Consider the following 24,680-nt stretch of genomic DNA (forward strand, 5'->3'; position numbering starts at 1 on the left):
GCAGCATTGCATTTGCCTTTCGCTCCTCTGTGGTTAAACTCAAACCTGGATTTTGCTTGTGTCTAGGTGCTATATAATGGATATATTATTTTTTCAGGGAGCCAAGAAACTAAAAGTACAAAACCGGGAAGTTCACTGTATACATAGATGGGTCTTGTTCTTCAGCGATCAAACCCTCCAGAAATGACAACTGAATAAAGTGTCAGCATTTAGAGACTAACATTTAGTAACTCAGTGCCATGCAACATCACCACGTGCCATTACTACCTAACTTAGCAAAGTACTGTTCTTTTGTTTGCCAAGGTGGAATTCTGTTGTGTCCCAGTTCTTTCGTAGCCATCTCTCTTGATTTGGGGAAAGTGGGTGTGTTATAAACTCAGATTTATTTTGGCTTTTGACTCAGTGGAGATCCTAAGTTAGTATACTGTTTGAAAACCCACTTGTGAGTCAGTAGCTTGGAGTAGAGCCTTCCATGCGAGGCATTGAGACCTGGATTCTATCCTGATCTTACCATGAAGTATTTGTCTTGTGCAAATAACCCAATCTTATCTAGGCCTTCATATAAAAAGTTAGTGTATAGTATAGTAAAAGAGCTCTTGGTTTATTTTTTCCCTATAAAATGAGTAGGGTGTTTTGGTTTAAAATCAAAAACATTAATCAGAAATTGGGAGAGTTGAGTTGTCTGGTCACATTTTTAATATAGCATGTTTTCTTTCTCTCTCTCTGTGTGTGTGTGTACTGGGGAATTGAACCAAGGGCATTCTACCTCTGAATTACACCCCTAGTCCTATTTTATTTTGAAACAGGGTCTCACTAAGTTGCTAAGAGAATTGCAAAATTGTTGAGGCTGACTTGGAACCTGCCATTCTCCTATATCAGCCTCCAAATATTGGGATTAAAAGCTTGTGTCAACATACTATGCTCAGCTTCTCCCTGTATTTCTCTTTTTTTATGGTACTACTGGGTATTGAACCCACGGACATACAACTCCCAACTATACCCCCTAACCCTATTTTTTTGTGTGTGTGGTACTGGGGATAGAACCCAGGGACATTCTACCTCTGAGCTAAAGCCCCAGCCCTATTTTTTATTCTTTATTTTTGAAACAGGGTCTCATAAGTTGCAGAGGGCCTCATAGTAGCTGAGGCTGTCCATAAACAGCGATCCTCAGGTCTCAGCCTCCTGAATGCTGGGATTACAAATGTGTGCCACCATGCCTGGCCCCTATTTTAATTTTTATTTTGAAACAGGATCTCACTAAGTTATGGAGGGCCACGAACCTGCAATCCTGCTTCAGCTTTCCAAGTGCTGAGATTACAGATGTGTGCCACCATGCCTGGCTTCATGTATTCTTTTTACTACAAAAAATGGTCATGTGGGACCCCGCAAATATGCAAAATTTGTATGTCTTTACATATAAATTTAAAAAATTTTAAAATTTGGTTGTAAATTCTGACACAGGGCATTGTTAGGATAAATTGTTCTTACATGTATTTTTAACATCAGGGTTGGTATATGCTATCTGTAAAAGGCATCTGTCTTAAGTATTCAACTTTGCTGTTGTTCTGCAAAAGCAGCTGTAGATGATACATCAGTGACTATACCTGTGTCCCAATAATGCTGTATTTACAAAAAGGTGGCAATCAGATTTGGCTTGTAGTTCATACTTTGCCAACCCAAGTTCTATATATTGCTTGAATTCCTACATAGAATGACTACATAGATCCAAATTATTGTTTGTTTTTTTGTACCAAGGTTACCTAAAATAGTACTTATAACTGTCTCTCTCTCCCCCTTCTCTCTCTCTCTCTCTCTCTCTCTCTCTCTCTCTCTCTCTCTCTCTCTCTCTCTCTCTCATCTCGTAGAGGAACTATCTGGAACTTATATTCTGTTCCAAGGATAGCTGAACCAGTATGGCTTACCATGATGTCAAGCACTTTGGAAAAAAACCAGCTCTGTCAACGTTTTCTCAAGGAGTTTACACTTCTAATAGAACAAATCAACAAAAACCAGTAAGCTTCAACAATCTGGAGACTTATATGCACGTCCCATAGCCAGTGTATGTGCTCTACAGGATACGCCTCATTTGAATTGACTAATCTGATTATATTTTCTTCCATTTCTCCAAGGTTTTTTGCTGCCTTGTTGACTGCAGTGTTAACCTACCACCTGGCTTGGGTACCAACTGTCATGCCTGTTGATCACCCTCCCATTAAAGCCTTCTCAGAGAAACGCACTTCTCAGTCAGTGAATATGCTGGCCAAAACTCATCCATATAATCCTCTCTGGGCACAGCTGGGTTAGTACTTTATTTTAATATTCAGAAAATGTATGGGACAAATTAGGAAAATGTTTTAATTTGTAGCTTATACAGACTGTTCAACCCTGTAATTCAAGGATTATCTCTAGGCAGGCAGGGAATAGAAGACTGGCCCACAGAATCTAATTTTTAGACCTTTATCTCCTTTCCTCTGTTGGTAGCTTTGTTCTGTTTTTTAAGAGTTGTATAGTTAAAATTTGTTCTTTATTTCCTAGTGGATGTCAAACCCAGCACAGGGTTTCTTAACCTCAGCACCATTGATATTTTGGGCCAGATAACTCTATATTAGCTGAATTGTGATGGAGTGGGGGAGAGCTACTTATGGATTGTAGGATTTTTAGCAGCACTAGATGCCAGTAGAACCCTTCTCTGTCCACAGTTGTAACAATCAGAAACATCTCCAGGCAGCCAGGCACGATGGCGCAGTCCTATAATCCTAGTACTTGGTAAGGTGAGATAGAGGATCACAAGTTTGAGGCCAGCCTCAGAAACTTAGTAGGCCCCTGTTTCAAAATTAAAACAAGGACTGGGGTATATCTCATAGGTAAAACACCCTTGAGTTCCATCCCCAGTACCAAAAATATGCCTGTAGACGTTGTCAGATGTTCTTGAGGGAAGAGTCAGCAAAACATGGTCAGATATTGCTGGAGGAACAAGGAGTTTGCATTTCCATCAGGTATCCCTGATGGGGAGCCACCACACTCCATGACTTGGATGGGAAATGGGTAAGACAGAAAGGAGAGTATAGCACATCATATCTCACCACCTTTTTAATTTTAGAATTTCAAAAATCTTGTTCTTTACTGCATCCTTGCAATCAATGGAGGCACTGATTTTCCTCAAACCTCGTACTTAGACCTAGTATGGAAGTCTCAAGCTCTGGTGGATGGTTGTAGAGTCTGGGGCTTGTGAGTGTAGGGTTGTACATTTGAATTCATGTGGACGAGAGATATATTCTAGGGCCTCACACTCATCAGCATTAGAGTCACAAAGTAAGACTTATGCATGTACTTATTCCAGATCTATGTTATGTCTGGAATGGAGAGTTGCGTTACACAGTGATTGCAAAACATCCTGATCACTGCTTTGATAGGATTGTGCAAGGGGACACAGGAGCGAAAGGACAGTTTGGAGGTGAAGAATGTGGGGGCCAGAGGCCTGCTGCTGGGTTCCTGTAAAAGTTACTTAGCCTGTTCTTTTTTTTTTTTTTTTGAGTGATGGTGGGGCTTGAACTCTGGTCCTTACACATGCCATGCAAGTACTCCGTTTAGCTACACCCTGAGCCTGCCTCTTCTTCACCTGTCAGATGGGGTAGTAAGAGGACTGACATCATGGTTGCTTTGGGGAGTAAATTAGTTGTGTAAAGTACCTTTATTGCAGATGCTGCTGCTAAAAATACATTATAGTGGCACCTAGAAACAGAGAGTGAGGGGACAGGATGGGTTTTCAAGGAAAGATTACTGGAGGAAATGTTAAAATGACATTTTCCAGTAAAAGAAATACAGACTGGGAAAGAGTGCACCAGTCTTGGAAGCGGCGTGTTTTAATAACAGCATAAAAATTTGAAGCAATAGCTGGGCATTGTGGTGCATGACTGTAGTCCCAGTACTTGGGAGACTGAGACAGGAGGATTGCAGGTTTAAGGCCAGCCTCAGCAACTTAGTAAAACCCTGATAAAAGGAAAGGGTGGGGGGGGGCTAGGGTTGTAGCTTAGAAGCAGAATGCCCCTAGGTTTAATCCCTAGTCAGTCTGTTTGTCTTTCTCTCTCATATACACACACACACAGGTGCATGTGGTGAAGCAATTAACCAAGCACTGTTTTTAAGTGCTTTTTATGTATACTAATTAATAAGCTTCTCCCTCCTACCCTATTACTGCTGTTCTTATTTTATAGTAGTAAAGATAAAGGTATCTTCCTGTTTTTGTGCCCTTGGTCATGAGATGCATGAAAAAGAATATATAAATCTCTCTAGGAATTGTGATGCTGCTTGTAGTCCCAGTACTTGGGAGGCTGAGACCAGGAGGATCGCAGGTTTGCAGCCAGCCTCAGCTCCATCGTGAGGCCCTCCACAACTTAGTGAGACCCTGTTTCAAAATAAAGAATAAATTTTAAAAAAGTAAGGCTGGGGATTTAGCTTGAGGTAGAATGTCCCTGGGTTCAATCCTTAGTACTGCAAAAAAAAAAAAAAAAAAAAAGAATATACAAGTCTCATGATTGGTAATAGGAATATTTTAAATGATCTAACCAAAGAATTTATGGGTATTGAATGTACTTTAATACAATACTATAGATTGATACTTCATGCATAACCTAGGCATGGTGGTACATACCTGTAATCCCAGTATCTGAGAGGCTGAGACAGGAGAACCACAGGTTCACAGCCAGCCTCCGCAACTGAGTGAGGTCCTCCGCAACATAGTGAGACCCTTTTCAAAATAAAGAATTAAATATAGCTGGGGGTGTGTGTAGGTCAGAGGTAGGATGCCCCTGGGTTCAATCCCCAATCACACACACACACACACACACACACACACACACACACACACACCCCTATATGCAGACCATCAGCACTAAGCTCAGAAAGTACTGAGAATATGGCTGATTCATACAGTTCTTCCAGGGGAGAACAGAGAACATTGTTATTTTTGTTATGGGACAGTAACCTTTTTTAAAAGAATGTAATTATTAGCCAGGCATGGTGGCACACTCCTGTAATCTCAGTACTTGAGAGGCTGAGACAGAATGATAGCAAATTTGAGGCCAGCCTCTGCAACTTCCTGAGATCCTACTTCACAATAAAATGTTAAAAAGGGCTTAGGGTGTAGCCCAGTTCTAGAGTGTCCCTGGGTTCAATCTCCAGTGCCACACACACAGACATTTGCAGTATTAAGTGGTGAGGGGAAGGGAGCTGGATTATCAAGGAAATGCAGTGTCTTCTGCCACCAGGTCACCAAGTTAAAAACAATGCTAATTAATCAGTGCACATTTAATTAGATAAATGTATTTATAATTAGGCATGCTTCTCATTTGGAATTTAACTAATTGGGAGCCATTAATTTCCTGTGTTCGGCACAAGACAGAATCCCTTTCTGCAGGCTCACATTTGTCACTCTTTATTGGAGAGCATGTTTTATTGAAGGGCTTCAATCTCCCCACCCCCAAACAATCCAGCAGGAGCCTGGCTGCTGATGAGAATGGCGTGAGAAGACATGCCATGGCAAATGTGAACAACACTGGAGTAGCAGAGAAGACTCTTTCTTTTTCACTTCCAGGACTTACCTGAGAGCTGGCCAGAACAGGCCGTGGTATGCATGGCTTCTCGGCCGTCCCAGGACAGGACAGAGAAGCCGCAAGCAGCAGCCCCTTTCCCACCCCAGAGGCTGGCTCTCAGGAGCCTAGCACGGAAGCCTCTGCCTCAGAGCTGTATACCCCAGGCTCTTCCAGTGAGGACCATGGCACAATAATGGGCCGTGGAAGCAATTTAGGTGGTCAAAAAAGCACTTAAAGGGAATGATAGAAGAGGAAATGAATGTGAGGGTGACTTATATACTTGTTTTGTACACTGAGTTCCAGAGGGTTGTGAAGTCACTGTGTAAAATGTTCTACTTTGCTGGCATGGAGACACAAAGCTTGAAAGCTGTTGTGTACCACCACTGTCTGAAGGGGTTCCCTGTCAGTCTCCTTTTGACCTAATACATCTCAAGGGTTTGTAGAAATGAAAAGCAGCTTTTGTCTTCAAAAGAGGTTTGGGGTCACTGAAAAAATTAATATAAGTAAGAAATATCTGAAATTTCTTTTTTATATTTTTTCCAAAAAGTTTTAAGTTTTAAGATCAGACCCAGTAAACTTGGGAGGCAGAGGCAGGAGGATCACAGGTTTGAAGTTAGCCTCAGCAACTTAGGCTGTCAGCAACTTTGTGAGACTCTATTAACAAATAAATAAAATAGGTCTGGGGGTGTAGCTTGAAGGTAGAATGCGCTTGGATTCCATCCCTAGCACTACAAAGAGAGAGAGAGAGAGAGAGAGAGAGAGAAGAGAAGAGAAGAGAAGAGGAGAGGAGAGGAGAGGAGAGGAGAGGAGAGGAGAGGAGAGGAGAGGAGAGGAGAGGAGAGGAGAGAGAGAGAGAGGAGTTGTTTTTGTGAGAGGTAAGTACTGGGAATTAAGCCGAACGGTATTCTAGTTTTAAGTTATACTCTCAGCTCTTTTTTTAAAAATTTTAATTTACTTTTTTTAGTGTGTGTGGTGCTAGAAAATGAGCCCAGGGGCATTTTCCTTCATTCTTCCCCTATCCCTATTTAATATATATATATATATTTTATTTGGGAACAGAGTCTTGCTAAGTTACTGAGAACCTCACTAAGTTGCTGAGGCTGGCTTTAAACCAGCAACTCTCCTGTATCAGCTTCTTAAGTATTTGGATTACAGGCATGCACCACGACACTCAGCTGCCCTTTTTTATTTTAAAATATAGAGTCTCACTAAATTGTCGTGTGCTGGCCTTGAATGTGAGATCCTCCTATCGTAACCTCCCAAGTACTCATATTACAGGTGTGCACCACTATGCCTGGTAAGTTACATTTTTCTCCAGAGAGTAAAGTTGCATTTTTCAGAATGTAGTGAAATTAGACTATAAGTCACTTGAAAGAAAATTTCCTCTTGGTCAAAAGTTGAATAACCACATTTAAATAAGCCACTAGCAGCCAGGCGTGATAGTTCATGCTTGTAATTCCAGTACTTGGAGGACTGAGACTGGAGGATCTCAGGTTTTTGGCCAGCCACAGCTACTTAGTGAGGCCCTCTGCAACTTAGTGAGACCCAGTTTCTTAATAAAAAACAGCTGGGGCCGGGCGTGGTGGCGCACGCTTGTAATCCCCGCGCTTGGGAGGCAGAGACAGGAGGATCGCGCAGGTTCGAAGCCAGCCGCGCGCGCTGGTTTAGGAGACCCTGTTTCCAAATAAAAATGTAAAAATAGACCTGGGAGTGTAGCCCGGAGGTAGAAGGGCTTCCAGGAACCCCAGTGCCACCAAAAAACCCAAACAAACAAACAAACAAAAAACAGCTGGGGGTGTAGCTTAAAGGTAGAATTTTTGCTCTACAAAAAATAAGTAAATAAATAAGCATATAAATAACCCACGGGGCCATTTCATATAAAAATTAGAAAATATTGTAAAGTAATGGTAATAAAGACACAGAAGGTAAAATTGTGCGAAGTGCACAGGAGCACTTTGCAGGGGCTCCACAGCACATCCAGACAAGACCACTGGGGGTGGGTAAGTCTTCACAATACCTGCTCTCTTTTGTCTCCTTTCGTATCCTCTCCCAATTACTGCCAGTTTCCAGTTTCTTCCTCCCTTTCTTTCTTTCTTTCTTCCTTTCTTCCTTTCTTGTGGTACTAGGGGTGGAACCCAGGGGCTTTTCTACCTCCAGGCTATACTCCAAGACCTCTTTTATACTTACTTTGGAAACAGGTTCTCACTAAGTTGCTGACAGCCTCACTCAGTAGCTGAGGCTGGCTTTGAACCTGTGCAATCCTCCTGTCTCAGCCTCCCAAGCGCGGGGATTACAAGCGTGTGCTACACGCCTGGCTACTTTCCATCTTTGTTCCTCCGTCTCTACCTCTTCACCTCTCTATCCCCCTATTCCCAGTGTCCTCTCTTTACAGGGCTCCTGAATTCTCTCAGCTTCGCCATGTTAATATTTTCTCCCCGTTCTTCCTAGTGTCCCTCAAGGTCTGTTTCCTCTTTGTCTTTTTCCTATGTGCTTGCTTTCTCTGTGTGTTACCCCCACCCTCCCATTTTTTGCTTTGCCCCAATTCCCTATCATTGCAGATTTGTAATCTCCTCTCTCTTTCCTCCCTTTACCCGTCTCCCTCCTTCTCCCCCTGCTCATGTGCCATCCTGCCAGGCTCCCCTGCCCTCTGCCCCTCTGTGTGTGCTTTATACTCCGTCATGTCTTTCCTCTCACCCATCTAGAGTCCTTGTTTCCTCACTGTCAATAGCTTTTGTCTCATACACAAACATCCTTTTCCACCCTTCATTTTTCCTTCTGCTTTGTCTCCCATTTCTTTTTCTCTTGTCCTTCAATTTAAATTTTTATTTTTAATTGAAGTTAAAAAGCATATAAGCCAGGCGTGGTGGCTCACACTTTTAGTCCCAGTACTTGGGAGGTGGAGACAGGAGAATAACAGGTTTGAGACCAGCCTCAGCAATTTAGCAAGGCCCTGTTTCAAAATAAAAAATAAAATCAAGCTGGAGGTATAGCTCTGAGGTAGAACACCCCTGAGTTCAATCCTCAGTACCCCCAAAAAATATGTAACATTAAGTTTGTCATTTTACCAACTCTTGAGTGCACAGTTGTACAGTTCAATAGTGTTAAGTATATTTGCATTACCATGAAACCTCTTCTTCACTTTAAAAAATCATTCTCATGATAACAAAGCATTCCACTCTAAAATTAGTAGTTTCTTTAGTACAGGACTCAAAAAATTACCTTCAAGTCAGGATCTGCCGGGTGTGGTGGCGCACGCTTGTAATCCCCGCGCTTGGGAGGTGGAGACAGGAGGATCGTGCAGGTTCGAAGCCAGCCTCTCTGGCTCAAGAGACCCTGTTTCCAAGTATAAGAAAGTATAAAATAGTTCTGGGAGTGTAGCCCGGAGGTAGAAGGGCTTCCAGGAATCCCAGTACCACACACACACACACAAAAAGGTCAGGATCCAATAAATCTTTGATATTATAGGTCTGTTATTTAAATGATTTTATAAAGTTTGTCCCTACAATAATAGTATTATTTCCACATACATTGCTTTCATTACATTATGTTCTTTATTATAAACTTTTAATAACCTTTCCTGTTTTATTTTTCTACTTATTACTTAGTTATTAAAGTATACAATATTAAAAGTTAAATTATTGTTAAAAACAATATTGTCAGCTGGGTGTTATGGCACATGCCTGTAATCCCAGCATTTGGGAGTTTGAGACAGGATGGATCACGGTTCGAGGACAGCCTCAGCTACTTAGGCCCTTTGCAACTCAGTGAAACCCTGTTTCAAAATAAAGAATAAAAAATAGAGCTGGGAGTGGAGCTCAGAGGCAAAATGCCCCTGGGTTCCATCCCAGTACTGCAAAAACAAAACAAAATAAAAACATCCAATATTGTCATTCTCTGCGGCCTTTTCCCCATGATTTGTTTACTAGATTTTGGAAGTGTAAAGTTTCTTCTTTATTAACATTGAGGCTAGTTTGACAAAATGTTCCATTAATTTCTGATATGATGATGTCCTCTAGCAATAAGAAGATACAGTCTAAGGAAAGTTACAGAATACATTCTTAGTTAAGAAAGTTTTCCCAAACAAAAGCCCTAGAATTACACTATAATTCTGAGTCACTCCTTTGAATTTTAGGGTAATTTCTAAGTCAGTTGCAAAAGCATCAGAGTTAAACCTCTAATAACCTATCATCTAGTCTTTTTATAGAAAGGATGTTTATTACTATTTCTGTCCTATCCTGTAAATGTTCTAAGGAGCCTTACTCTAGGGAATACTTTCTAGAGGATGTACTTCCTCATGGTTCCCTAGAGAGAACAATTTCTTGATGGTTCTCATAACTTTTCTCTCAGCCTTCATCTTTTTTTTTTTTTTTTTTTTTTTTTGTGATGGGGATTGAATCCAGAGGCATTCTTCCCCTGGGCTTCAACCCCAACCTCAATTTTTACTTATTTATTTATACATACTAGGGATTTATTTGTACCAGGGGCATTCTACCAGAGCTTTTCCCCCAACTACATCTTATTTTGAAATGGGATCTTGCTAAGTTGCTGAGAGCCCTCAAACCTGCAGTCCTTCTGTCTCAGCCTAAGTACTAGGACTTACAGGTGTGCACCACCACACCTGGCAACCCATTTGCTTATTTGTTTACTCATCCATTCATTCATTTTTCAGGCCCCGGGGATCGAACCCAGGGGGACTCTACCTCAGAGTTGTACCCCCATCTCTTTTTATTTTTTGTTTGGAAACTGGGTCTTGCAAAGTCTTGCCACATTGCTGAGGCTGTCCCCAAACCTGTGCTCTTCCTGTCTTTCAAGTGCCAGGATTACAAGTGTGCACCGCCATGCCTGGCTTTATTTTTTATTTTGAAACATGGTTTGTGCTGAGACCCTCCTCAAACCTTTGATTCCCCTCTCTCAGCCTCCCAGATATGGGATTACAAGTGTGCACCATTGCATCCACTGGCTAGGCCTTTTCTGGCTGTTTTCCATCACAGAGGAAGACAAACCATGGTCATTCCTAAAAATTAGGCATCTGAGGAAGGACTTCCAGGCTGGAATCTAAGTGACCAGTCTGCTCTTGCAGACATAGCGGGCTCGCTAACCCAAGGGTTGGCTTGGTGTCCCCCTCGGCTCTCCAGGTGACTTGTACGGAGCCATAGGATCTCCAGTGAGACTCACTCGCACCGTGGTGCTGGGGAAGCAGAAGGACTTAGTCCAGCGCATTCTTTATGTCCTGACCTACTTTCTTCGCTGCTCTGAGCTACAAGAGAACCAGCTGACCTGGAGTGGGAATCACAGTGAAGGTGACCAGGTTATAAATGGGAGCAAGATCGTAACAGCCTTGGAGAAAGGAGAGGTGGAGGAGTCTGAGTATGTGGTAGTTACAGTGAGAAACGAGCCTGCCCTGGTGCCCCCCATCCTTCCACCAGCGATGGTGGAGAGAAATGGCCCTGGGCCCGCAGGCATGGCTGGGACTCCAGTGGGCACTGACAGTAGAGGCCTCAGCCCTAGACCCGACACAGAAGTGAACAAGAGGCTAGAGCAGAGTTCAGAGGCTCGAGGGATGGGACTCCAAGAGGCAGTATTAAGCAGTTCTTGGAAATCTCAGGGCACATTTTGTGAAGATAAAGAGAGTGAAAAAGAGATACCACAAGGTGGCTCTTCAAGATTTCCCAGCTGTGATGTCCCAGGGTCAGAAGTAGAGATCAGCTGGCAAACTGCCCATGAGGAGTTAAAAGGTGTGATGGGCAAGACACTACCAGACTGGTCAGCAGCCCAGCCTTGCCCTTGCCCTAACAGACATTCCCGGGAGAAACATCCTATTGAAAGGGTCACTTTCCAGATTGGAAGTTCTGTATCTCCAGAGTCTGACTTTGAAAGCCGCACCAAAAAAATGGAGGAGCGGCTAAAGGCCTGCAGACAGTACCCAGGGGCGGCCAGTGCCCTGGCTGAGTCCAGCACAGCCACCGACACAGCTCGGGACTCGCAGGTTCTCTGGTGCTCCTCCAGGCCTGGCTTTCAGAGGAACGTCTGCTGCTCTCAGCACTTGTCTTGGGACAGAGAAGAAGGCAAGTCTGACAAGGGTTTTGCGGAGGACAGAGGCATCAGGTCTGGTGTGGTGGCCGATGCCCCTGGGCAGCGTGGCCAGGCTGCTCCTGCCGATGGTGCTGTGGGAGCTTCAAGGAGTATACTGGAGAAAACTAGAGGTGGGTATCCAAAAGCTATGGAAGGACCTTCGTTAGCACGTGCTCCAGACACGTGTGCTCAACAGGACTCTGGCCCCATGATTGCTGCGGATGTCCCCTGTGGGGATGCTGACCGGAAGGATGATTTCAGGATCCGAGGAGACATTCCTAGGAATGAAAGCTCGGATAGTGCTCTTGGAGACAGCGACGACGAAGCATGTGCTTCAGCCATACTGGGTCTGGATCATAGCGGATCCTTGGAAGTGGAGCTGCCTCTACCAAGGTAAGGATGGGGAGCAGAGGGAACTGGGACCCAGCAGGTTTTCCTGGCCTGACATCATGATTACAACAGCTGTATTGGCTGGTTTACAATATTTTTCTTTTTCTCACAAAGTGTTAGAAGTATTACCAAATCATTACAGTTTCCAGCCTGCCCCTTCTCCAAGGATACCCACCGGCTTAGAGTGGCCAAGCTTGCTGAGGGAGGACCATTGGTTATTTTTACAGCTATGGTAGCATTTGGGGGAAGCTAAGGGATTGGTGTAGGGAGGAGGGAGTTTAATTCCCTGTCATCTGGGTAGACGCTTGATGGCTGGCAGCAGGTGCCCTGCTTCCAAGGTGGTGGATTATACTCACAGGGAGGCTTATCTCCTGCCTCTCAGCGCAGCACGAGACAGTTGGGAAACAACACATCTTTCTTAACACTCCATCAGGTTGATTATTTGGTCTGTGATGACTGCAAGCAGTAATTAGAAATTTCTTCTGTTCTTCCACACTGCTGTGGGCACCACCCTGTGCAAATAGGTCAAATTCCTAAAGCCAGATCTTGGCAAAACCACCCATCTCCTCTCTTCACTCTTGACACAGACTGTCTGATGGATGTGCAATACAGGAATAAGCTCTGACCAACCATGGAAATGTTTTATTTTTTCCAGGTTCCCATTTTTTAAAAATACTTCCTTTTAGCTGGGCGTGGTGGCGCACGCTTGTAATCCCCGCGCTTGGGAGGCAGAGACAGGAGGATCGCGCAGGTTCGAAGCCAGCCACGCTGGCGTAAGAGACCCTGTCTCAAAAATATAAAATAGGTCTGGGAGTGTAGCCCAGAGGTAGAAGGGCTTCCAGGAACTCCAGAACCACCAAAAAAAAAAAAAAAAAAACTTCCTTTTCTCTCCTGCTCCTCTTCTTTACCCACAAAAATGATCGGCTGACTGGAGGATTGGTGAAATGAACCACCCTGAATCCGCTTTACTTACTTGTGTCATGGGATTTTGTTCCAGTTGAAATGCCAAAAGGAAGCATATTTTTAACTATGCATTTTAATGGGGCAAATGTTGTTTTAGGTCTCAGAGCATCAGCAACCCAGATGTAAGAAACTTTGGACGCTCCCTTCTGGCAGGTTACTGCCCCACATACATGCCTGACCTGGTGCTTCATGGGACCAGCAGTGATGAGAAGCTGAAGCAGTGCCTGGTGGCTGATCTTGTTCACACGGTGCATGTAAGTGACCCAGCCTAGAGCCACTGGCTGCTGAAAGAGTGCCAGCCACGGCCGTGGTCAGCAACAGGCATTGACTGAAGAGCATCTGATTCAGGGATTGTTTATAGAGATGCAGGCAGGGTTATAGGAACCAACAAGGACTGGTGAAGCTCGCAGCTTGTCCCTGCTGCGTGCTTCGGGTCCAGGAGGAGTAAGGAGAAGGAACCATGGCAGCAGAGCTATAGAGAGCGCGAGACCAGAAGAGGAGCTGCCCGGCTGGCTGTCCTCTCCCCCTCCCATCCTCCCATCACTCCTAGTGCCTCCAGTTGACTCAGCCAGCTGGAAGCCATGGAACAAAATCACAGCTGATTCAGACACAGGCCTGTGGTCCTGAGGGTCAGCCTCCTGGGGCCAAGAAGAGGACAGAGAAGGGTCAAGAGTAGATCTTGGAGTTGGGGTGGAGCAAGAGGAATAGATAGCACAGATGGTGACAATTACACACTCTTATGGGAAGACCGAAGAGATGTCACATACGGTTTGCTTTTTATTCCTTCATTACAAGTTCCTAAAAGTAATTTATTTTAACTGATTTGTCATTAAGTTCACTTTGATGGCTGCGTGAGGATAACTGTATAAAGATTAACTAGTCTTACTGGAAAATTGCCTTGTGGCTGCCGTTAAGTGGTTTTCTGCTATCTGCAGTATGACAGGAACTGAGCAGTTAAGTAAACTGTCAATCTGATGAGCCTGTTTTTAATTGAGCTGCTATTGGGCAGATGTGCAAAATATGCCTAAAATAGATGCTTTACATTAGAAACATACTGCATCTTATGCAGTAGGGTAAGTTCTCATTGCATTAGGAAAATTTTAATTTGGCTTGTTACCCACCTCTTCTCCTGACAAGTATATTTTTTGCAAGGAAGAACAGAAGACATTGCCTCTTATCTTTGGCTTTGAGCATGCCTTCTGTGAAGACTGAACACATATCAGGCACAGGCTAAGGATATTTGTGTGAAGTGGGAAGAAAAGCTCATAGGGAAGCACATGTCCTGAGCACCACCCTCAGTGGGAGGTGAAGAGACGAGGGTGGGGTGGTTCGGAGTTGGGAAAGGCGTACATATGTACACCCAAACACTCCTAATTGAATTCTGCTCTGTCATCTGAATTCTGCATCCTTCACTATTCTGAAATGAAAGTTGCTTTTCTCTCTCTCTCTCTCCTCTCTCTCTCTCTCTCTCTCTCTCTCTCTCTCTCTCTCTCTCTCCTTTCTTCCTTCCTTCCTTCCTTCCTTTTTGTGTTGCTGGAGACTGAACCCAAGGGCATTCTATCGCTGAGCTACACCCCCAGACCTTTTTTTTTATTCTTTATTTTGAAACAGGGTCTCACTAAGTTGCAGAGGGCCTTACTAAGTAGCTGAGGCTGGCCTGGAACCTATGATTCTCCTGTCTCAGTCTCCCAAGTACTGGGAGTACAAGTGTGTTCCACCACACCCGACTTTGCTTTTGTCTCATTACATGCTATATCAAAGTTTAGTTTTTAGTTATAATAAACACTGTATACTCACTTATCATTTCAGAGATCCATCCATTGCTAACCCTAGCATAAGAACATGCCCTCAGTATTTTCTTTCTGATTTTCCTATATGACGTGTGATGCCAGGCAGTTTTATAGACTGCACTTGTGTGTGTGTTTAGTAGCAGCCTGTAGAGTTAGGCTGGGAATTAGAGGACCTCATTTCCTTTCATGTCAGTGTCTTATGTTTATATCCATATGTGAAAAACCTGTGGGTGTTTTCCTGCTGCTCTGCTGTCAGTTTGATTTCCAAAAGCATTGGTGGTGATCATTGGACTTTCTTCTACAAAGCCCTATGTGCTGCTTCTGAGGCATCAGGAGACTGAGTGTGAGCTAATGGGTCATCTTCAGTGACATCTTACCAACTGGGGATTTTTACCCAACTCCCCTAGATTTACTCACTAACCACTAGGGAAATATAATCTCATTGATCCATTTGTAAATTTTAAAAATATTTTCTGTAAGCTAGCAAGTTCCAATTTCTGAATATTAGATTTTCATTGTGACCATCTGGCTGTATAAATCTTTGATTATAAACACAACTAGATTTATGCTATCTTTCTTCTTAAAGACTTTCCACACTACATTCTCCCTTATTTTCTGAAGTAGCCGTTTCAAACTGTAGCATTTCTCATGTCTCTAAACAGCGCTAACACCCTGAGAAAAGGTTACTAGGCATAGTTTCCTATATTGTGTTAAAGTGTGGGTACATCCAAAATGCAGCCATGCATGGGTGTTAATGGGAAATTGTGAAAGGTTCATCAAAGTATTTTCACAAGTATAATAATGTTCAAAATATATCCAATTAGCATTGGTTTATTTATTTAGTGGTACTGGGGGTGGAACCAAGGGGCTTTTCTACCTCCCACCTATACTTCCAGACCTATTTTACTATTTTATACTTTATTTGTAAACAGGGTCTCACTAAGTTGCTGAGAGCCTCACTAAGGAGCTGAGGCTGGCTTCAAACCTGTGCGAACCTCCAGTCTCAGCCTCCCAAGCACTGGGATTACAAGTGTGCGTCACCATGCCCAGCTCCTGCATTAGTTTGTTTTTAACCTTGCCTGACACATTCATCATAATGAGTTTTGCTTTTGAATTAGTGTCCTATTTATACTGCCTCTTAAGCTGGCAGTCTGAGCTATGGCAGTGTTTTTTATTTTGTTTTGTTTTGTGTGTGTTTGCCGTACTGGGGATGGAACCCAGGGGCATTCTACCTCCGAACTATACCTTCAGCCCTATATTTTTTATTCTTTATTTTGAAACATGGTCTCACTGAATTGCAAAAGGCCTCACTAAGTAGCTGAGGCTGTCTGTAAACCTTGATCCTTCTGTCTCAGCCTCCAAAATGCTGGGATTACAAGCATGTGCCACTGCGCCCTACTGGCAGTGTTTTAAAAACAGACTTATTTTCAACTTCCATTGACAAATATTTGTTGGAAAATAAATTAGGAGTGTATGTGTGTGTGTGTGTGTGTGTGTGTGTGTGTTACTGGGGATTGAACCCAAGGGCATTTTACCTCTGAGCTACACTCCAAGCGCTATTTTATTTTATTTTTGAAACAGGTCTTACTAAGTTGTGGAGAACCTGAGTTGCTGAGGCTGGCCACCAACTTGCAATCCTTCTGTCTCAGCCTACCAAGTACTGGAATTATAGGCATATACTACCACGCCTGGCTAAGAGTATTTTTAAACATAATATTGCATTTACTGCTTCAGAGAGCTAGTGATTATATTCTTGCAAGTGTTGCTAGAGAAAGAAGCAAAGAACCAAGAACAAGTGCATGGCCAGAGTCAAAACTAAAAGAAGAGCTCATCAAGGAAGAGAAGATTGCAATAAATTTATCAGTGCTTGCTTTCAGACCTTATCTTTTGGATGTAAATTATTTTCTGTGTGCATACCAAACTTTGGTATTCATAATTTGTGTATGTCCATGTGCGTGCAAGCATGCGGGGACTGAACTGAGGGGCATTCTACCTCTGAACTACACCCCAGCCCTGTTTTATTATTTTAAACATGGTTTCATTAAGTTGCTGAGAGCCTCGCTAAATTGCTGAGGCTGAGCTGGGTATGGTGGCTCATGCTTGTAATCCCAGCATTTGGGAGGCTGCAACAGGAGGATCACAGTTCATGGCCAGCCTCAGCTACTTAGTGAGGCCTTTTGCAACTCAGTGAGACCCTGTTTCAAAATAAAGAATAAATAGGGCTGGGGTATAGCTCAGAGGTAGAATGCCTCACTAAGTAGCTGAGGCTGGCCATGAACTCGGATCATCTCCTCTCAACCTCCCAAGTACTGGGATTAGAAGCATGCGCCACCACGCCTGGCTTAAAAGCCTTTTAAAGGCAATTGATTTACATTTTGAGGGGTTATTGCAGATTGAACCTAGGAGCATTCTACCCGAGGTATACTCCCAGCCCTTCCTATTTTGGTTTGTTTGTTTGTTTGTTTGTTTGTTTGTTTGTTTATGGTGGTACTGGGGTTCCTGGAAGCCCTTCTACCTCCGGGCTACACTCCCAGACCTATTTCATATTTTTAAATTTGGAAACAGGGTCTCTTAAGCCAGCGCGACTGACTTAGAACCTGGCAATCCTCCTGTCTCCGCCTCCCAAGTGTGGGGATTGCAAGTGTGCGCCACCACGCCCGGCTTGTTTTTATTTTTGAAACAGTCTCAGTAGGTTGATGAGTCTCACTACTTGCTGGGGATGTCCTTGAACCTGTGATCTCCTGTCTCATCCTCCTAAGTACTGGGATCACAGATGTGTGCCACCACACCTGGCTGATTTATGTTTTTGATCTGTTTTTGAGACCTGTTGCATGACTTGGATTGTAAATCTATCAAGCACTTTTGTAACCAAGGTAGACAAATTTGGAATTCCTTCACCAGGGCTTGAGGAATTCCTGTCTTTTTTTTGAAGGGGGTGTCTGGGAATGGAACCCAGGGGCATTCGACCTCCCAGCTACACCCCCTGCCCAATTCATTCATTCATTCATTCATTCTCTCTCTCTTTCTTTCTTTCTTTCTTTCTTTCTTTCTTTCTTTCTTTCTTTCTTTCTTTCTTTCTTTCTTTCTTATTTCTGTGGTACTGGGGTTCCTGGAAGCCCTTCTACCTCCGGGCTACACTCCCAGACCTATTTTATATATATTTTTTAAATTTGGAAACAGGGTCTCTTAACCAGTGCGATCCTCCTGTCTCTGCCTCCCAAGTGCAGGGATTACAAGCATGTGCCACCAGGCCTGGCTTTTTATTCTTTATTTTGAAACCAGGTCCCACTGAGTTGCAGAGGCCTAACTAAGTAGCTGAGGCTGTCCACTAACCGAGATCCTCAGGTCTCAGCCTCCCAAATGCTGGAATTACAAGCATGCGCCACCACGTCCGGCTGAGGAATTCCTTTCCAGAGCCTCCAACTCTAAAACTTTCTGTGCTTCTCATTGTCTGAGCTCTTATAAAAAAAAGATAAGTATTTCATTTATTCTTTGCCTTTTACATGTTAAGATTCAGATGTTCTTTAAACATTAAACATGTGTTCTTTAGTCCAAATACTACCTTTTTTTCTGTCGATTGAACTCTTTTTGTGCCTTCTAACATAGAGGTTATATAGCTGCCTTAAATTAGTCCAAAATAATATTGTTTCCCACACATATAAATGCCCATTCTTTCCCCTGTTTTCCTTTTGACTTGAAATGGAAAGAGAGCAAGCGCATATCCACAAGCTGGCAGCCCTCGGTACCTACGGCCCTTTGAGTAGCCTTTTCTCCTGCGTCTCTTCTCTGCACATGAATATTGTCCACTTGAGCAGCATCGAGGTTGTCAAGCTCTGGGATCCTGTGATGTGGAAGAGCAGTGGCTTGGCATCCATGGTTGTGTTCAGGTTCTGTTGTTACCACTCACTCGCTGACCTTCACTACCTGAACTACATCACTAGCCTCACAATATTTAGAGGAAGAGGTGAAATGTAATCCAGTATTTAAGAGTCTGACCTCTGAAGATAGACCTGAGTTTGAATTACTGTTTACCTGGTGTCTTTATGGCCTTGGGATAAATTTCCTTAATTTTTAATCTGTAAATAAATAGTACTGATGCCATAGGTTTGGATAGAAGGTTCTGTAAAATAATCCACATCAAGGGTTTAGCACAGTGCCCAACACATTACTAAATGCTCAATAAATGTGAGGTGGGTTTGGTGGCGCATGCCTGTAATCCTAGTACTTGGGAGGCTGAGATAAGAGGATCACAAGTTCCAGACTCAGCAACTTAGTGAGACTCACAGCAGCTTAGCAAGACTCTGTTTTAAAACAAAAAATAAACTAGGCATGGTGGTACATGCACTTAATCCTAGTACTTGGGAGGCTGAGACCAGAGAATTACAGGTTCCAGGACAGCCTCAGCTACTTAGGCTCTCAGCAACCTAGTGAGACCCTGTTTCCAAATAAGAAATAAAATCAGTCTGGCGGTGTAGTTCAGAGGTAGAATGCCTCTGGGTTCAATTTCCAGTACCTAAATAAATAAATAAAATGAAAAATAAAATAGGCTGAGGTGTAGCTCCTAGGTTTAATTCCCAGTACCACGGGACACACACACACACACACACACACACACACACGCACACGCACACGCACACACACACAGATACATGTGTGTATGAATGTACACGAATGTTACGGTTTAAATGGTGCTGAGGATTCTTTTTCATATTCAACTAAAGTTTGTTGAATAGAAAAATTAAAAACTAATAGGCAGCTTGATGCAGCTTTGACAAATCTTTATTACAGAATCAGAAGGAAATAGAGAAGAGAAGGAAACAGCAGCATGCTGGCACACATGCTGGAGAGCCTGGAAATGGAACTCTGGCCCTTTGGTGGGACCCCAGCCTTTAAAAAGATTCTGTATAGGTATCTTCTTATCAGCATTACCAAGGCAATGGGCTAGTAACTTACTCTTTAGCCAGATGGTGCCTGTTTGTCTCTGGACAGTGCACAGAGTACAGGGGTCAAGAATCTACCTGGTCTTTACTTCTATTGTATTGGGCAGTATTGGTTGCTCATCAACAAGTGGTGCTTCGAAGCAACACAGAGAATTTACCTTTCTTATACCCAGGCCAGGTTACAGAGGATAGTGTTACAGCTTAAATGGTGGGGCTTCTTTTTCTTATTCAACTAAAGTTTTTTGAATAGAAAAATAAAACTAATAGGCAGCTCAGTGCAACTTTAACAAATATTTATTATAAAATCAGTGGGAAATAGAGCAGTAGGAAATAGAAAAGAGAAGGAAAAAGCAACATGCTGACCCGCATGCTGGAGAGCCCGAAAATGGAACTCTGGCCCCTTTCAGGACCCCAGCCTTTAAATAGATTTTGTATTGGTATCTTTCTCATCAGCGTTACCAAGGCAATGGGCTAGTTACTTATTCCTTAGCCAGGTGATACCTCTTTGTCTCCGGACAGTGCATTTACTAAGTGCAAGGGTCAGGAATCTACCTGGCCCTTGTCTCTATTGTATTGGGCAGTAATAGTTGCTCATCAACTAGGGTGCTTTGAAGCCAAAGTTTACCTTTCCTATGCCCAGGCCGGATCCTAGAGGAGAGGAGGTAAACAGGCAAGGATTGCCTCTATTGTAGTTTTAGGGCTACAAGCCTAAGTTGACTCTAAGGCTTTTACTATAGGTTAATCATTAGAATGAAGGGCAAAGACAGAAAGGAACTCTGCACTGTAATAGCTGCAGCGCCCTCCCTGCCTGAGTGCCTGCCCAGCACCTAGGCTCTGACTATATTTTACATTTTGGAAATTATCAAAGCAATTTTCCAATACCAGCACATTAATACTTTTTTTTGTTGTTGTTGTTTTTGGTGGTACTGGGGTTCCTGGAAGCCCTTCTACCTCTGGGCTACACTCCCAAACCTATTTTATATTTTTTTAAATTTGGAAACAGGGTCTCTTAAGCCAGAGAGGCTGGCTCTGAACCAGCGCGATCCTCCTGTTTCTGCCTCCCCAGCACAGGGATTACAACCATGCCCCACCACACCCGGCACATTAATACATTTTGACGCCTTTTCCCAATGCTGGTACAGAGAGGAGGCACACAGAGGCACTGATTGCCTCTATAGATTTTTAGGGCTAAAGGCTTTAATTGTCACTAAGGCTTTTACTATAGGTTAATCATTAGAATTAAGGGCAAAGGGAGAGAGGAACTCTGCATTGTAACAGCTGCTGCCCCTTCCTGCCTGAGTGCCTGTGCAGCACCCAGGCCCTGACTACTTTTTACATCTTTGAAATTAATACCAAAGCAGTTTTCCAATACCAGCACAATATACATGAAAATGTTTTGTAAATGATAAAGTAACATTTTAATATGAAGAGCAAAATGACAGCGATTATTCTGGTAAAAGTGGAGGTACTGTCAGAGTTCAGAAGGCTGTATGCAAATGAACTCCAAGCTCCCCTGGCCTTGCCAACATCCCGGCGTTCCTGCTGGGGATGACTGGGCCCACCTTACACACGAGACTCAGTGCCACACATGTCCATGTGCCCTCTGCTTAGTAGGGTCATCAAGAACAAAATTAGCATCACATTTTAATTTTTTCAAAACTGCTCTAAAGCTTCAGGCATTTTACAAAGTAATATGTAAAATAAAGTTAACAGTTGGATAAAGCAGCCTCTCCATTTAATTTTAAAAGTAGCAACAGATTGACTCCAGAAATACCATGCAGGAATCAACAGCACAGATAAGAAGATTTGCTGAAAGCCTGACTGTGATACATGCTCATGAATACCTAATTAATCCATGCAGAGTACATACCAGTAAGACTACAGAAGAATAGCAAGTCCCATCAAATGGTAAATCACTACTTAAATACCGTGCACATTGAATGCCTCAGGTCAGCAACAATCTTAAGAGCAATAGATTGCAAAGGAAATAGCTCCGTAGGACAAGTCTACTGTCTAGATACTCCTTGTTGCTCTCCTGTCCCTGGGTTGGGCAGTGAGCATGCCAGTGCCTAGGGCCTGTCTTCCTGTAGCACTGCCTCTGAATGCAACACTGCGTGAGGCAAGAAGTTGCTTAGGGAGTTTTTTTTGTTGTTGTTGTTTGTTTGTTTTGTGGTACTGGGGATGGAACCCAGGGGTATTCTACACCCTCATCTCTATTTGTATTGTTTCCTTTGAAACCCGTCTCACTGAGTTGTAAAGGGGCTCACTAAATAGCTGAGGCTGTCCACGAACTGAACCGTGATCTTCCTGTCTCAGCCTTCTAAGTGCTGGGATTACAAGCGTGCATCACCACGCCTGACTCAGGGAGTTTTTGAAACTATATGATTTAAGCCGGGCGTGATGGTGCACATTTGTAATCCCAGCATTTGGGAGGCTAAGACAGGAGGATCACAGTTCCCTGACAGCCTCAGCTACTTATTGAGGCCCTTTGCAACTCAGTGAAACCCTGTTTCAAAATAAAGAATAAAAATTAGGGCTGGGGGTGTAGCTCGGAGGTAGAATGCCCCAGGGTTCCATCCCTAGTACCACAAAATAATTAAAAAATAAAAAATAAACTATATTATTTAACCTGTAATGTGTGTGTGTGTGTGTGTGTGTGTGTGTGTGTGTGTGTGTGTGTGTTACTGGGGATGGAACCCAGGGGCCTTCTACCTCCGGGCTACACTCCCAGACCAATTTTTTTACATTTTATTTGGAAACAGGGTCTCTTAAACCATCTGAGGCTGACTTCGAACCTGCACGATCCTCCTCTCTCAGCCTCCCAAGTACAGGGATTACAAGTGTGTTCTACCATGCCCGGCTGTAATTTGGTTTTGATGATCAGTTTTTTAGAAATAATACAGAAAGCTGGGCATAGTGGCACATACTTATAATCCCAGTGCTTGGGAGGCTGAGACAGGAGGATTGTACAGGTTCAAAGCCACCCTCAGCTACTTAGTGAGGCTCTCAGCAACTTAGTGAGACCCTGTTTCCAAATTAAGTATAAAATAGATCTGAGAGCATAGCCTGGAGGTAGAAAAGCCCCTGGGTTCCACCCCCAGTATCACAAAAAAAAAAGAAAAAATACAGAAAAATGCTGAAATCATGACAGATAATCGGGGTTATTGTTCAATGAATTCTATAGTATTATATGAGTCTGAAGACCTATGCAAACACATGCATATACACATGCATATGGGTGCATGCACGTGTTCACCCATATATAAACATTTACCCAGGGTCAAGAGTCTCTTCTTCCTACCAGACTGGCAGGTACCTTGAAGCAAAAAACAGAGATATTTTCTATGTGCCAAGAGTATTCTATGTGTTCATTATTTGGCTATTTTCCAGGAAACTATTTAGTGCCATGTATGTCTATTACTACAGGGAAACTGATTGGTTGTGTAAATAAGGAGAAATGACAGATGGCTTTTCTTTAAAAAAAAAAAAAAAAAGGGAGCTGGGTGTGGTGGCACACATTTGTAATCCCAGTACTTGGAGGCTGAGACTGGAGGATCTGGGTTTGCCACCAGTCTCAGCTACTTAGTGAGGCCCTCCACAACTTAGTGAGACCCTAAAGCCGGGCATGATGGTGCACGCTTGTAATCCCCGTGCTTGAGAGGCTGAGACAGGAGTATTGCACAGGTTCAAAGCCAGCCTCAGCTACTTGGTGAGGCTCTCAGCAAATTAGTGAGAGCCTGTTTCCAAATAAAGTATAAAATAGGTCTGGGAGTATAGCCCGGAGGTAGAAGAGCCCCTGGGTTCCACCCCCAGTACCACACACACACACACACACACACACACACACACACACACGAAAAATAGGGCTCAGAGTTAGAATGCCCCTAGGCTCAATCCCTAGCACCACAAAAATAAATAAATAAATACATAAATAAATACATAAGTAGAATAATGCATTTATACATGATGCCTGTGGCTCTTTGTGTTCCTTTTCTTTTTTCTTTTTCTTTTTTTCTTTTTTTTTTTTTTTTGTAGTAGTGGGGATGGAACCCAGGGGCATTCTACCTCTGACCGACACCCTCAGCCCTATTTTTTAATTCTTTATTTTGATACAAGGTCTCACTAAGTAGCTGAGGCTGTCCGTGTACAGCAGTCCTACTGTCTCAGCTTACCAAATGCTGGAATTACAAGTGTGCACCACCATGCCTGGCTCTGTTCCTTTTCTTAACCTAAAGAAAATTAAAGAATTGTTTTAAGTCTCTCAGGCTTGGCATCTTTTATATTGTATCAAAATTAAACATGTCTAATTTTGTTGTTTTCCTCAATTTTTTTTCTACCTCCAAGATGTTTGGACATCTATGCCATTCTCTGCAAAGAACTATTGACCCTCTCATTTTGTTTTGTTACATACCTTTTCACATATCTGGTGACTCTTTTCAACCTTGAACACCTTTCCACAATTTCAGACTCACTTCATCCTGACAGTTAAGCTGCTCCAGAACTGTGCACTGATCTTTAAAGCTATAGGCTGAGTTGGGACTAGTCTTGAGAGCTCAGTGACCACAGCACAGCACACACAAGTCTAGCCATTTGTACTCCTGCAAACCATCTCGCCACACTTTGTCCTTCCTCTTTGCCCGCAAGTCTTCGTGATATCTTGGGGCTTCCTAGACCCCTCTACACAGTGCTAGGCACTGTGTTTAACTCAGTCAAGGTCTGAGGCAAGAGGATTCCAGCAACATGTACTAAGAAGATGATTCTTTCCTCCAAAACTGTAGGAATTGTTATGGTTGTAATGGTGCTTTGCCTTTTTTCCTTGATTCAACTAAAATTTGTTGAATCAGGAAACCAACTAACAGGCAACTCGGCTGCAGCTTCAACAAATCTTTATCACAAAGTCACTAGGAAATAGAAAGGGAAGAGAAGAAAGCAGC

General features: G+C 43.1%; 1 protein-coding gene across 3 annotated transcripts in view; it reads left to right on the forward strand.

Moving 5' to 3' along the window:
- FNIP2 (folliculin interacting protein 2) overlaps window positions 1–24,680 on the forward strand; it is a gene marked incomplete at both ends in the record, with an annotated part of 162,942 nt that overhangs the window by 106,881 nt on the left and 31,381 nt on the right. For all 3 annotated transcript variants that reach the window (XM_080697732.1, XM_080697734.1, XM_080697733.1), the window contains 4 exons: window positions 1,866–2,012; window positions 2,130–2,299; window positions 10,727–12,056; window positions 13,114–13,270. In XM_080697732.1, the coding sequence (XP_080553858.1) occupies window positions 1,866–2,012; window positions 2,130–2,299; window positions 10,727–12,056; window positions 13,114–13,270 (1,804 nt within the window). The remainder of the gene's footprint in view (window positions 1–1,865; window positions 2,013–2,129; window positions 2,300–10,726; window positions 12,057–13,113; window positions 13,271–24,680) is intronic.

The sequence above is a fragment of the Muscardinus avellanarius genome (genome assembly GCF_963383645.1).
Source record: "Muscardinus avellanarius genome assembly, chromosome: 6".
NCBI lineage: Eukaryota > Metazoa > Chordata > Mammalia > Rodentia > Gliridae > Muscardinus > Muscardinus avellanarius.